Below are 14,138 nucleotides of genomic sequence, written 5' to 3' on the forward strand. Positions count from 1 at the left end.
TTGTGGCATTAAGGCTGCATAAGCGGGCTTCCCTGGTGGCGCAGTGGTTGAGAGTCCGCCTGCCGATGCAGGGGACATGGGTTCATGCCCCAGTCCGGGAAGATCCCACATGCCGCGGAGCGGCTGGGCCTGTGAGCCATGGCCTCTGAGCCTGTGCGTCCGGAGCCTGTGCTCCGCAACGGGAGAGGCCACAACAGAGAGAGGCCTGCGTACCGCAAAAAAAAAAAAAAAGAAAAAGAAAAGTGCATGAGCAACTACAAGTTTTCTATACCTGCACCTAGAATTCTCTTCATCCCCAAAGTTTCTTCCTGACAACTGCAAGGATGCGTGAATATCTAAATATAGATTACAGAAGTTAGACTTGACATGTATAGTCACTTTAAAATTTTACTTTTATAGTGTTAGCTTAAAAATAGGGCAAATATTTAATCCTCAAAACATCTTAAATTATAGGTAGTGGTAGGGTTCCCTGGCAGGTGGTCAAAGCCTGCAAAGCCTAAGTTTCAGGTGAGACATTTTCACTCTGAAAAATCCTGTTTTCACAAAATATGTGTGTTTTATGTGTGATACTTATGACAAAACCACAATATGTTCAATGTCAGTGATAATGGGTTCATTGAAGGAAATCTATTCCATGGCCAAGTGATGGAAGTTGTATTTTCAGAAAGATTTTTGTCTGTTCTCAGATTCATTTAGGCCCAATATAAATGTCTTCATCTGATGTTTATATTTTTATTCTTTTTTTTAACATCTTTATTGGAGTATAATTGCTTTACAATGGTGTGTTAGTTTCTGCTTTATAACAAAGTGAATCAGTTATACGTATACATATGTTACCATATCTCTTCCCTCTTGCGTCTCCCTCCCTCCACCCTCCCTATCCCACCCCTCTAGGTGGTCACAAAGCACCGAGCTGATCCCCCTGTGCTATGCGGCTGCTTCCCACTAGCTATCTATTTTACGTTTGGTAGTGTATACATGTCCATGCCACTCTCTCAATAAGCACTAGTAACAGTAGACTTTTGCTTTATGTTGCATCAAGGAACCTGAAGAAATAAATGCAGATGATGAGGTGGAGGATACTTGTGACAACAAGGAGGATGACCTGGGAGCTGTTGAAGAGCAACGCAGTGTTATCCTACATCTCTTATCACAGCTCAAGCTGGGCATGGACTTAACAAGAGTAAGTAATGGGATAAACAGTCTCAGGAGATCATTAGATTAGAACTATACCTATGATTGTTAATGTTGTCAGGGCTTTTTAATCTTTATGAGTTGGTTTCTTAGTTGCTTGATGAGCATTTATTTTCATAAAAAATGTGATAGGTTTTTTGTGCAGCATTAAGTCACATGGCAAATAAAGACCTATAGTCTTGTTTCTGTACAAAATAAAAGGGGTCCATTGGGATACACAATTGGAAAATCTAAAGAAAAGGATATAATCCCACAAAACCATTAAAGTCATTGATATTTCTACTTTATTCTTACTTCCCATTTTGGATAGTGCATTTTGGGTATTAATCTATAACAGAGATCAGCAAACATTTTCTGTAAAGGACCAGATAATAGATATTTTTAGCTATGTGGACATAGATCTCTGTTGGAACTATACTTGACTCTAGAACAATGTAGGGGTTAGGACCGCCAACCCCCCATGTAGTTGAAAATCCGCATATAATTTTTGACTCCCCCAAAACTTAACTACTAATAATCTGTTGTTGACTCGAAGCTTTACCAATAACATAAACACTCAATTAACGCAAATTTTGTTTCTATGTATATGTATTACTAGTATATACTAGACATCAAAAATGAAAAGATAATGTGAAAAAAATTTATATTTATTTATAGATATAATGATTCATGCATTGATAATGAAGAAGCAGCAATATGATTGCTTTATGGTAGCCTAGTGTAATCAGCTTCATGGTAGCCTAGTCTATACACTAATGAATGAATTGTTATAAAATTTTTATGACATACAGTATTGCAGTCATATTCATGAAACAATATTGGAAACATTGTTACATTTTTTTAAAAAACCCACATACCTGTGATAATACACAGTTTTTCTCTCATTGTGAGAGAGGTACGGTACTTTAATGTAATTCTTTGAGAGCGAGGTTATAATACAGCAAGAAAATGAGGTTATAAAACAGTAAGAAAACTAACATATTATTCATTTTATATTACATATTACTCACCTTAAGCCTGTGTAAGAATAGACTATCCAATACAAGTCTTGCACATGATGTTCTACATGTATATTTTTGTATGTTTATTGGAAAAAATCCATGTATAAGTGGACCTGCAGTTCAAACCCATATTGTTTAAGGATCAGCAGTACTCAGCTCAGCCTTTGTAGTATGAAAGCAGCCATAGATGATATGTTGGATGGGCATGGATGTATTTCAGCAAAAGTTTATTTACACAAACAGGATGCCAGATTTGGCCCAAAGGCCCTAGTTTGCAAACCCCTGGTCTACAGCCTTGCTACTTTAAAAGTGTGGCCTGAATTAATTTGATAGTGAGAGTCCTTTCACTATATATGTGTATATCAAATCACTACAGTATACACTTTAAATATCTTACAGTTTTATTTGTCAATTATGCCGTAATAAAACTGAAAGAAGAAAAAAAGTGTGGTCTGAAGATCAGTAGCATCACCATCACCTGAGAACTTGTTAGAAATGCATAATCTCAGCCCCCAATCTCAAAGTTAGAGAACCAGAATCTTCATTTCAGTAATATGTATATATACATTAAAGTTTGAGAAGCACTGATCTATAGCTTTTAATTTTAGGCCCATCTTCTCCATTCCCAGTTTATCTAATTAGTGTGCCTTAATTTGTTTTAACAATTAATCCATGACATTGATTTAAAAAGCCAGTAAGGTTCAAAACCTATGTATGTCAAACATTTACTACTGTGGAATTACATACTTTGAGTTACTATTGACACTACTTTGCATTCGTGTGGGATTTCAAAATTGACTTCTCGAGGTATATTTCAAATTGAGGTTTTTGAAGGTAGTGGAAGTGTAAATTAAAAGGTTGTTTAATTCCAGTGAGTTACTCACCTGAAAACGCAACTTAAATATAGAAAGCATTTTACCTTTAGCATTCACTTTGAAGCATTTCAAAATCAAAAACACATTTCTTTCTTTACTTAGACGTGTAGTAATTATAGGAGGGTTTTTAAGTAAATTGATTGAATTAATAGCCTACTGAGAAGCAGACATTTTAGGAATAAAGAAACCCATTTAAACATTCATCTTCTAACCTTAGTATTCAACTGGGTATCATTTTTATTCTAGAAATATTTTTTATATTAGTGGTTCAGAAAAGACTATTAGTTGTAAAATAGGTTAAAATGAGCAGTTAAGTAAGGAGTTTATTTGGTTATTATGGTATTTGCTGTCCCTTGGTAGATTTAGGTTTGTAAGGCATAAGAACAGTGTTGGGGTTTATGAGGCATAAGAACATTTGAAAAAAATGTTCTGTGATAATAATCCAGATGGTAAAGTCTCTCTTGACATGAATAATGAATTTAATATCGTTTCCCCACATTTGTGCATTGTTAATTGAAGAAATACATATGTATTGTATTTATATATAAAATCATTAGCATTAACTGATCACAAATTATGAACAGCCATATAACATTTAAAAGAACGGTACTTTCTGAGCAACATTAAAGAACCTGGTGACTGAACTGCAGTCACATATACCTCCTGTCTAACAATGACACTGATACAACAGATGTTTATCAAGCCCCTCTTATATTCCAGACACTGTGCTAGGTGCTGGGGCTACAGCAACCAAGAAGGTAACCACGGTCCTGGCTTGCATGTTGTGAATAAGTAATAGCCATTTTCCCCATTATTTTGTTCTTTTTAAAGTAATATTATAGGGACTTCCCTGGTGATGCAGTGGTTAAGAATCCCCCTGTTAATGCAGGGGGCACAGGTTTGATCCCTGCTCCGGGAAGATCCCACATGCCACGGAGCAACAAAGCCCGTGTGCCGCAACTACTGAGCCTGCGCTCTAGAGCCTGTGAGCCACAACTGCTGAGCCCACGAGCCACAACTACTGAAGCCCGCATGCCTAGAGTCCTTGCTCTGCCACAAGAGAAGCCACTGCAATGAGAAGCCTGTGCACCGCAACAAAGAGTAGCCCCTCAATTCTCTGAAGATACTAATTACTGTTTTTTTATATTGCTCTCTCTGGTTGATTTGCTGTTGTTGTTGTTGTTGTTTTAGGTGGTGCTGCCTACATTTATCCTAGAGAAGCGTTCCCTGTTGGAAATGTATGCAGACTTTATGTCTCATCCAGACCTGTTTATAGCCATCTCTGATGGAGCTACAGCTGAGGACAGAATGATTCGTTTTGTTGAATACTACCTTACCTCATTTCATGAAGGCCGTAAGGGAGCCATTGCTAAGAAACCGTACAATCCTATCATTGGAGAAACGTTTCACTGTTCCTGGAGGATGCCAAAACACGATGTAACATCCAGTGTCATTAGCAGCTCTTCCACCCAGGCTGTCACAAATCATGCTCCTCCATCAGAGGAAGCTTTGAGCCAGGTGGGATCAGACTGTTACACAGTCAGATTTGTTGCTGAGCAGGTTTCCCATCATCCTCCAGTCTCAGGATTTTATGCAGAATGTGCAGAGAGGAAGATGTGTGTAAATGCGCACGTCTGGACTAAGAGCAAATTCTTAGGCATGTCGATAGGTGTGACAATGGTTGGGGAAGGTAAGTAGAAAAATTATTCTCCAATTTTTAATATCAAACTATAACCTTAAATTTGGGGAAGCTAGAGAAATATTAGTTATAAATTTGAACTGCTATGTGTACTACTTTTTTTCCCAATTCCTAGTATGTTTCAGAATACTGGTGGTGGGGGGAGGGGCATATCTGTCAACAAATATAAATTCTTTTTTTTAACTTTTTTTGTGATTTTAAATGTAAATTATTTTTATTATAGAAAATTTAGAAAACTTAAAAAAGTATCAAGGAGAAAATACAAGTATCTCTAATCCTTTCATCCAGAGATAGATAAATTTAGCTAGTATTCTGTATTTTTTCTATGTGTGTATGTTCATACTTTTAGTTTTATAAAATTAGGATTCTCTCTATGTAGTTTTTTGTCCTCCTTTTTTGCACTGAATATTCATTTTCCCAAGTTATTGATAATGCTTTAAAACATGTTTTTGTTATTATAAACAGCACTCAAGAAATATTTTCAAGGTAAATCTATATCTACATCTTTTGTATTTCATAGGAGATATTCATAGAATATTTTAAAATATATTGCCAAACTTTATATCTACTCCAGCAAATGATTATGAAAAAACAATTTAAGGAAATACAATATTTTTTGGGTAAGAATAGAAAAAACAAATTAACAACAACAAAAATATCTCCACAGAAATCATTGCAGAGTTAATGAAAATATAATGGTCTGCCATTTTAATGTTAAGGAACACTCTCGTGCATAGGAAAATTTGTTCTAAATATAAACTTACAGTATAAGCATGGCATAATTAAGCTTATGACCCTAACATTTTGAAATTGTGTTATTTTAGCCTTGAAGAAAATATATTATCCCCTTTTTAAGCTTTCCTCATCTTTAACTCCTGTTGTGCTGTGAGTCTTACTAATTTCCAAATGTTTCAAACTAATCAAAACTTTTATAACATTAGAAGATATTTTATTAGTTAAAAAAAAAGTTTGCTATCTCTAGTTATAAGCTGCATCACATTAACCCTAGGCTCTTCACAAACCAGTTTACTTACTTTAGAGATGAAAAACCTGAAGCCTAGAGGTGATGGGATGTGTCCAGGATCATAGAAGTTAAGGCATAGTCGGAATTAACCCCTCATTCTTTGACACACTCTCCCCGAGGACAGTTACTCTTACCAGTTCATGGAACAGAGAATCTGGTGATAGTATCCTCTCCCACTCCAAGAAAGGAAATACCTCAAGAAATGAGGAAAAGCATTAATATCTTAACCATGCATTGAGAAGGATGTATATGATAGTTATTTTTTGATTTGCTAGTTATATATTCATGGATTTGTCTTTTTAAAATTAAATTGCTATTGACACTCTCAACAGAAAGTAAATTAAATCAGAGAATGGAACTTCTGACAGTTTATTTTGCTTCTATCAGCAGCCATGTTTTTATTGAAAAGTAGGGGAAAATTCTGTTTAATTATCTGATAAATGAGATTTTAGAATACTTTGAATCTCAGTTATCCTAACTAGTCTTATTTTCCCATTCAGTAGAAACTGATTGTATATTTCTTAGACGTTAAATTCCATAGTGAATATTACTTATGTTAACTACATTCCTAGAAATCAAAGATCATGAATCTAGTTTATAAGGCCAAATGTTTTTAGAAAAGTATGTGATATCCTTTCCAACTTAGAATTAATCAACAGTTATTATTAAATACTTGAAATATAACCAAGTATGTTATGTATGTCTTCCCACAGCTCCCATTATATATAAATATATCACATACAGAGCCACGTTCCTTTTCAAATGGCTCAATATTAATTGTTGCCCATTGTGAAAACTGTTAAGGGCAATACAAATTAATAGTTGGCGTTGCTTTATGTAAAGTAGACTACTTTAGAATCTCAGTCTGTCTATTTGTTTATCCTAAAAATAGACTATATTAAAATATTTATTATAATTTTTGCCCTTATTTGTGAACATTAAGAACACAGTAGTTAACGAGCATTCATTAAGACAGACATGCCAGGGCTTCCCTGGTGGCGCAGTGGTTGAGAGTCCGCCTGCCGATGCAGGGGACACGGGTTCGTGCCCCGGTCCGGGAGGATCCCACATGCCGCGGAGCGGCTGGGCCTGTGAGGCATGGCAGCTGAGCCTGCGTGTCCGGAGCCTGTGCTCCTCAACGGGAGGGGCCACAACAGTGAGAGGCCCGCGTACCGCAAAAAGAAAAAAAAAAAAGAGAGAGACATGCCATCATAGTTCAGACTAGTAGTACACATCCAGTTCGGTATTTGTTTTTATGGTGAACTAGGTAATAAGCTTAGGTTAGTAATATAGCTCGTCTCCTTAATGTCTCTTAATTATCTAGTATAGATTGATTATTCATTTATATAATTCCCCTTTTTTTGTAATTCCCTTTTTTATATGTTTTTTAAAGCCATCTTTATAGCATCACTTAATATGGAACAAGCCCCATTAGAATAATATTTGTTTGAAAACTACCACTTCTAACTCTTGTAGCTTCACCTTAAATACTTCAGAATTTGGCAAACAAAATTATTATGAAGACCTTAATTTATATCATAAAATTACTTTTTTTCTTTCTTAATATGCATAGAATAGAATGAAGAACACTTTCTCCCCCGCCCCTTGCCCCGCATCATACCATCTGAGATTAAGGTCTATGACTCTATAATGTTAGGTATTTAGTTATTCCAAAAACTGCTTAAGTTATTAGTACTAACTAATGATCAGATCTTATGATGATACAGTATAGCATGGACTTAAATTCTGACTTAAGGTTTTATTTTACTTTTAGGAGCATTAGAGAGAACTCTTAAACAGTTTCCACTGCAACATCTTCTGGTCCCATGAACCCCAAAGGGATAATAAAGTCATAATGAAAGTAACCTCGATTCACTATTATTAGGAATTGTTGTCAAATACAATTGTAAATGAAGCCAATTTCATCCAAAGCTAAAAGAAAATTAAGCAAAATTATGATGTTCATTTACCAGGCAGGAGAAAAACTTAATATGGATTTTTCATAGTTGTCTTTTTTTTTTTTTTAAGATATTAACCACTTTTATGTTTTCACATTCAGGAGTCCTCAGTCTACTAGAGCATGGAGAAGAATATACGTTTTCTCTACCTTGTGCATATGCCCGGTCAATTTTAACTGTTCCTTGGGTAGAACTGGGTGGCAAAGTCAGTGTCAACTGTGCAAAAACTGGGTATTCAGCCAGCATCACTTTTCATACTAAGCCATTTTATGGTGGCAAACTGCACCGGTAAGAATATTTTAGTGATACCTGGCTCTTATTCTATCAGTTTGATCTTGTATTATAACTCCTTATTCTTTTTCTGCTTTGTTTTATGTGAAATGGGATTGGATTTTTATTCATGTTTATTTTTTGTTTAATATATTTGATCTTTGAAGGCATTCTGGAAATCACAATCTGGTTTTAAAATAGTGACAGATCTATTTTCTCTTGTAAACTAGAACTCCTAACAAATGGATATGTAGCTTCTGGCCCAATTTCTGCCTTTAAAGGGATTCAGACTTGGATCCAGACCTCAGTAGAGGTAGTATCGCTACAAGTTAGGATGAAAATACATCTAATCATAAAAAATAGTTCAAGAAGCACAATATGGAAGCCAATATCTTAGGCACCAGTATTGAATGTAGCTTTGTTCTAATTCCATCTAGGAATCAGCCAGTTATTATACCCCTTTAGTGGCTTGTTGGTCTTTTCAGCACTCGTCCAGATCACCCAACTACATGAAGATAAGTTTTCTAATAGGATCCTCAAAAGGATACTGACTCTTTCCTTAAGCTTTTGGTGTCTATTCTGTCTGTCCTGAAGTAGGAATAGTTTTCTTTTTCTACAAAGCTTTTATTGAAGAATAACATACATACAAAAGTATAGAAGCTGATTTGGGGCCATTTCAAATAGTGCTGCTAGAACATTGTGAATGTATGTATGAATTTCTGTTTGGTAGATACCTAGGAGTGGAATTGCTGGGCTGTAGGGAATGAAACTTTAACTTTATTACTGCCAAACAGTTTTCTTACATGGTTATACCAAAATGCACTCTCTTCAGTCACGTATGAGACTTTCAGTGCATATAGCTATTTTACTTCTTCACCGGACAACTGGTACTCAACAATCTTAGAAGTGGAAAGAAAGATTTATTGGCTCCCAGGCATTGAATGGGCCTTAAAAAACACAGATTTCAAAAACACTGAAGCAGAGAATTAAAAATAAAATTACAGATCACCCAAACAGAATCACTGGAGATTGTCAGAATAGTCTCCTTTTATCCTTAGAGAAGGTTTTAATATGGTTCACACTTCGTTATATGTGCTTCTACTTACTCCTCTCACCATAGTGATCACAGGATTCAAACTTTACAGTTAGAAGGGACTTTAGAAGTCACTACACCAACATTTGCTAGGTGTCTAAATCCTTTTGCATCATACCCGATAACTGATTTGTTCATTGTGTTGGTACATTATTATTAGTACCGAACTCATAATGCATGAGGCAGCCTATTCCATTTTCAGACTCCCCTTATTTATATGAAGTTAAAGTTGAAATCTATATCCCTGTAACATTCCTGCATTGGTGAAACCATTCTTGAAAGTATATAATTGAGTCAAATGCTTAGGGGACACAACTACAGTGATAAATTTTCCAAGTCCAGCACTTTTTATTGACAATGATATTGATAAATTTCTTTTTTTTAATTGAAGTATATTTGATTTATAATATTGTGTTTCAGGTATATAAGACAGTAATTCAGTATTTTTGCAGATTATATTCCATTATAGGTTATTACAAGATAATGGGTATAATTGCCTGTGCTATATAATATATCTTTGTTGCTTATCTATTTTATATGTAGTATCAACAGTTTGTTAATCCCATACCCCTAATTTGCCCCTCCCCCACTTCCTTCTCCCTTTTGTTAACTACAGTTTGTTTTCTATATCTGTGAGTCTTGTTTCTGTTTTGCATATACATTCATTTGTATTATTTCTTAGATTCCACATATACGCAATATCATATAGTATTTGTCTTTCTCTATCTGACTTACTTCACTAAGCATAATATTCTCTAGGTCCATCCATGTTGTTGCAAATGGCAATATTTCATTCTTTTTTCTGGCTGAGTAATACTCTGTTTTTTTAAGATATATATCACATCTTTTTTTTTTAATATATATATATTTATTTATTTATTTATCTATTTGGCTGCTCCGGGTCTTAGTTGCGGCATGTGGGATCTTTGCTGCGTCATGCAGACTCTTAGTTGTGGCATGCAAACTCTTAGTTGCAGCATGCATGTGGGATCTAGTTCCCCGACCAGGGATCAAACCCTGGCCCCCTGCATTGGGAGTGTGGAGTCTTACCCACTGGGCCACCAGGGAAGTCCACGACTGTGGACTTTTTTGAAATCATTATTATTCATCATAAGGTTCCTCTCCTCTGTGAACTTTCTTGGGTTGATTAAGAGATAAAATCCCTTTTAAGGATTTCCCATATTTATTCTATCCATATGCATTATCACATGTTAAGCCATGAGTGAGAACTTTCCCATATTTATTATGATTCAGTGGGTTCCTTTCCATTATTAAATCTCTGCTACCAAGAAGGAAATAAGAGGCTGTTAAAGGCTTTCCCACATACGTTCATTTGTTTTCTACATATGAATTTTCTGATAGTTTTCAGTTAACACCTATTTCGTATCTAGTACACATAATGTTACCTCACTTGCATGTTCAGAATTTTCTTCAAATTTTGTAACAGCTCAACTATATGATAGCTATTCTGATTAATTTTTAAGTCTTGATTATGTTTCAAACGTCCCTTTATAAAAACTCAGATTATAGTTTTGAGCTCAGGTTAATTTTTTTGTCAAATGCAGAATATCCAAACATTTGTCCTGAACCAGTGCTTTATCTTGCCTTAAATTATAATAATAAATATAAGCTATAATTTATCATATTGCCAGGACTACCTTAATTTAGAGAATCAAAATTCATCCCCCAAATCTTACCGTTGCCATGACATTTAGATGGCTCCTTGCTGCAAATATCCTGCATAGAAATTTTCTCTTGGTTTTCATACTTTGACTCTTTTAAGACTCCTAATAATTTTAGATAGATATCCTTGGTTTGTTAGTGATCAGTCATTATATTTGCCATCTTATTTCTTTGAATTTCTTATTTAAATTGGCTTCTTTTCTCCCTTCATACTTTTTTACCTATCCACAAGGCCACAAGTATTGGATCTTTTTGTTACTTGGAAGTATACTTTTGGTTGACTCCAAAGTTTCCTCATTTTTTCCGCTCTGATTTCCCTTAAGACCAATGGTTTTACCTAATTTCTCGTTTAAAAGATTCATATTTGGGGCTTCCCTGGTGGCTCAGGGGTTGAGAGTCCGCCTGCCAATGCAGGGGACACGGGTTTGTGCCCCGGTCCGGGAAGATCCCACATGCCGCAGAGTGGCTAGGCCTGTGAGCCATGGCTGCTGAGCCTGGGTGTCCGGAGCCTGTGCTGCGCAATGGGAGAGGCCACAACAGCGAGAGGCCCGCGTACCGCAAAAAAAAAAAAAAAAAGATTCATATTTGAAACAGACTTCTCTATTTTGTTATCTTTTCTTCTTCAATTTTATAGAATATTTTAACTAAGACTCTTTTTCATGTCTTTGTTAATAACCATGCCTCCCTCCTCAGACATAGCCTAGTTTTTCTACTGCTGTCTGCAATCAGGCAGACACATTATCTGCTGTCTGCATTTGATATAAATATATTATCTTCCACTTGTCTTTCCTTACTCCCTCATTTTCCACAACTCTCTCTGATGGAGCCAGACAGGCCTAGTTAACTATTCCTCATGCCCTTGTCCATCTCCTGATCCCATTTTCCACACTCACTTTAGGATGGTGATTTTTTAAATATATGTAGCAGTATAATGGCATTAAGATTTATGTTAACTAACTGCTAAGTGGCATACTTTTCTGCACACTGAAGATATAGAAAAGTAAAAAGACAATCTCTGCCTAAGGTTTTAGTCTAATATTAGAATGCAGGACCCTATCTTTGGAAAGCATTTATAAGGCTTTTAAGAAAAACTCATGTATAATAGACAATTAAAAATAAAGTCTGTTATTATAGTCACCATAGTGATGGAAAAGGACAATAACGCTGTGAACCTGGGATTAGGTAATTATTGTACCTGAAAATACTCTTCTGCTAAAGTAAAAAGAGCAACGTGATACTCAACATACTTCTTATTGTCTGATAAAGGACGCCTATCACTTTTTCAGGAGAGACAAACTACTTTCCTGGTATTAAATTTTGAAGGGATTTGTATCAAGTATTCTTATGTAGTGGCATTGAGTAACATAATAGGACAATGTCGTCTTTAGTTCTACATAAGATGTAATTCCCTTCATGTGGTATTTCTTACATATACATCAATAAAACCCAAAGCTGAAGTCTTAACTTTCAATCTTTAAATAAAATTTTTCTATATGAAGCCAAGTTAATATATCCAATGATTTTCTGGTATTCTAAATAGCTATAGAGACAGGGTCTAGATAATCTAAAAAGTTAACTTGGGGACTTCCCTGGTGGTCCAGTGGATAGACTCCACACTCCCAATGCAGGGGGCCCAGGTTCGATCCCTGGTCAGGGAACTAGATCCTGCATGTCGAAACGAAGATCCTGCCCGCGGCAACAAAGATCCTGCGTGCTGCAACTAAGACTTACTTTGCACAGCCAAATAAATAAGTAAATATTAAAAAAAAGTCAACTTGATGTCGTTCTTAGAAAGTGAGACAGTAAACGCCTTAGTGGTTATCAGTTTTCCTCACTTTAGAGATGAGTAGGATGACAGCTTAAAATTTAACTCTTTGGTAAGTATTTTAAAGGCAGCGTATTCCATATCATTATCTGATACAAGACCTAGATTTATATGCTTTAGATATTTAGACATTCATTTACATATTGTCTGTGATTGCTTTCCTGCTACAGTGAGAGAGTCAAGTTGTGACAGAGATAGCCTGGCCCACGAATCCTAAGATATTTACTTTCTGGTCCTTTATAGAAGTTCACTAACCCTGCATTAGACTGTTAAGAAGAATTGTTTTAAGCAAAATGAGGCGAGGCCCTTCTTCCTCCTTATGCTCCTTCTGCAAGTTCCTCATGGCCTGCCTCTAGCATGTGCAATTCTTGTTCCCTGCCCCAGTTCTTGTCACGATGCTCTTGCTGTGTAGCTGCACTAAGCAGCAAAGACCCCATGTAACCCAGCACGCATGAACAGGGACCTAGGGCTTGTTACTTTTTAAGTGGAAAGGCTTGTGAAGGAGATAATGATAACTTGAGAGATTGTGGCAGTAAAAGAAAGATCAAGTGAGAAACGGATTATTATTTCTCAGTTTGCAGAATATAGTTCTGGGTATATGTGGTTGGAAGATGGAAGAGGTAAGTGTTCAGTGTCATCTCTTCATATCATGTTTGGCTTCAGATAAATTTTCAAGGAAGGCAACAATGTTGGCAAGTGGGATCAGAGAGGAAACATGGATGTCACAAAAAACATTCAGTCAGGCAAAAACCCTTAGCAGTGTAGTTATTTAAGTTCAAACGCTTTGAGGTATAACCTAGAATTCCCACTCCTGCTGTAATCAAGCAGACTTGTAGTCATGGTGTTCTTTGTGTCCAATGAGCTACAATTATGCCTAACGTTTAATTTTGGATGTTTGGTCTGCTCTTAGATTCCAAACCCTCGTACACCTTGATCTCTAAGATCTGGCTCATTTGTTTATTGGCTCCTACACCTCTGCCTTGAGCTCTGAATTTGTAGACCATTCACTTCTCCTGCTTAAAAACTATGGACTCCCTAAATTCAACTACAACCTTCTGGTTCCCAGGCCCTTAGCTTATATCTGGCAAACGCTACTTATGGTTCCTGAGCTGTCACCTGAACCTGGGCTTTGGTTCTTTGGATTCTGCCCCCCAGCTTTTTTTAATATTCATTCATTCATTTATATTTTGGCTGAGCCTGGTTTTAGTTGCGGCATGTGGACTTCTTAGTTGAAGCATGCATGTGGGATCTAGTTCCCTGACCAAGTATCGAACCTGGGTCCCCTGCATTGAAAGTGTGGAGTCTTACCCACTGGACTACCAGGGAAGTCCTTGGATTCTCTTTTGAATCCACATAAACCATAATCCCTGGCACACTGGCCAGAACCTAACATTTGCCCACTATTCTTTGAGTTCTGAACCTCTGTCGAATCTGACCCTGTTGTTTGTGTCCGACAGTGAACATAAAGTACTTCATTAAAAATAATTAGACCTGTTTCTATTCCAGCCTTCATTTG

General features: G+C 36.2%; 1 protein-coding gene across 1 annotated transcript in view; it reads left to right on the plus strand.

Annotated features, from left to right (window-relative positions):
* Positions 1 to 14,138, plus strand: part of OSBPL11 (oxysterol binding protein like 11) — a 100,871-nt gene that overhangs the window by 55,945 nt on the left and 30,788 nt on the right. The window contains exons 8-10 of the mRNA XM_081236089.1: positions 1,043 to 1,183; positions 4,262 to 4,760; positions 7,853 to 8,039. Of these exons, the coding sequence (XP_081092215.1) occupies positions 1,043 to 1,183; positions 4,262 to 4,760; positions 7,853 to 8,039 (827 nt within the window). The remainder of the gene's footprint in view (positions 1 to 1,042; positions 1,184 to 4,261; positions 4,761 to 7,852; positions 8,040 to 14,138) is intronic.

This window comes from Mesoplodon bidens (genome assembly GCF_964165515.1).
Source record: "Mesoplodon bidens genome assembly, chromosome: 5".
In the NCBI taxonomy this organism is placed as follows: Eukaryota; Metazoa; Chordata; class Mammalia; order Artiodactyla; family Ziphiidae; genus Mesoplodon; species Mesoplodon bidens.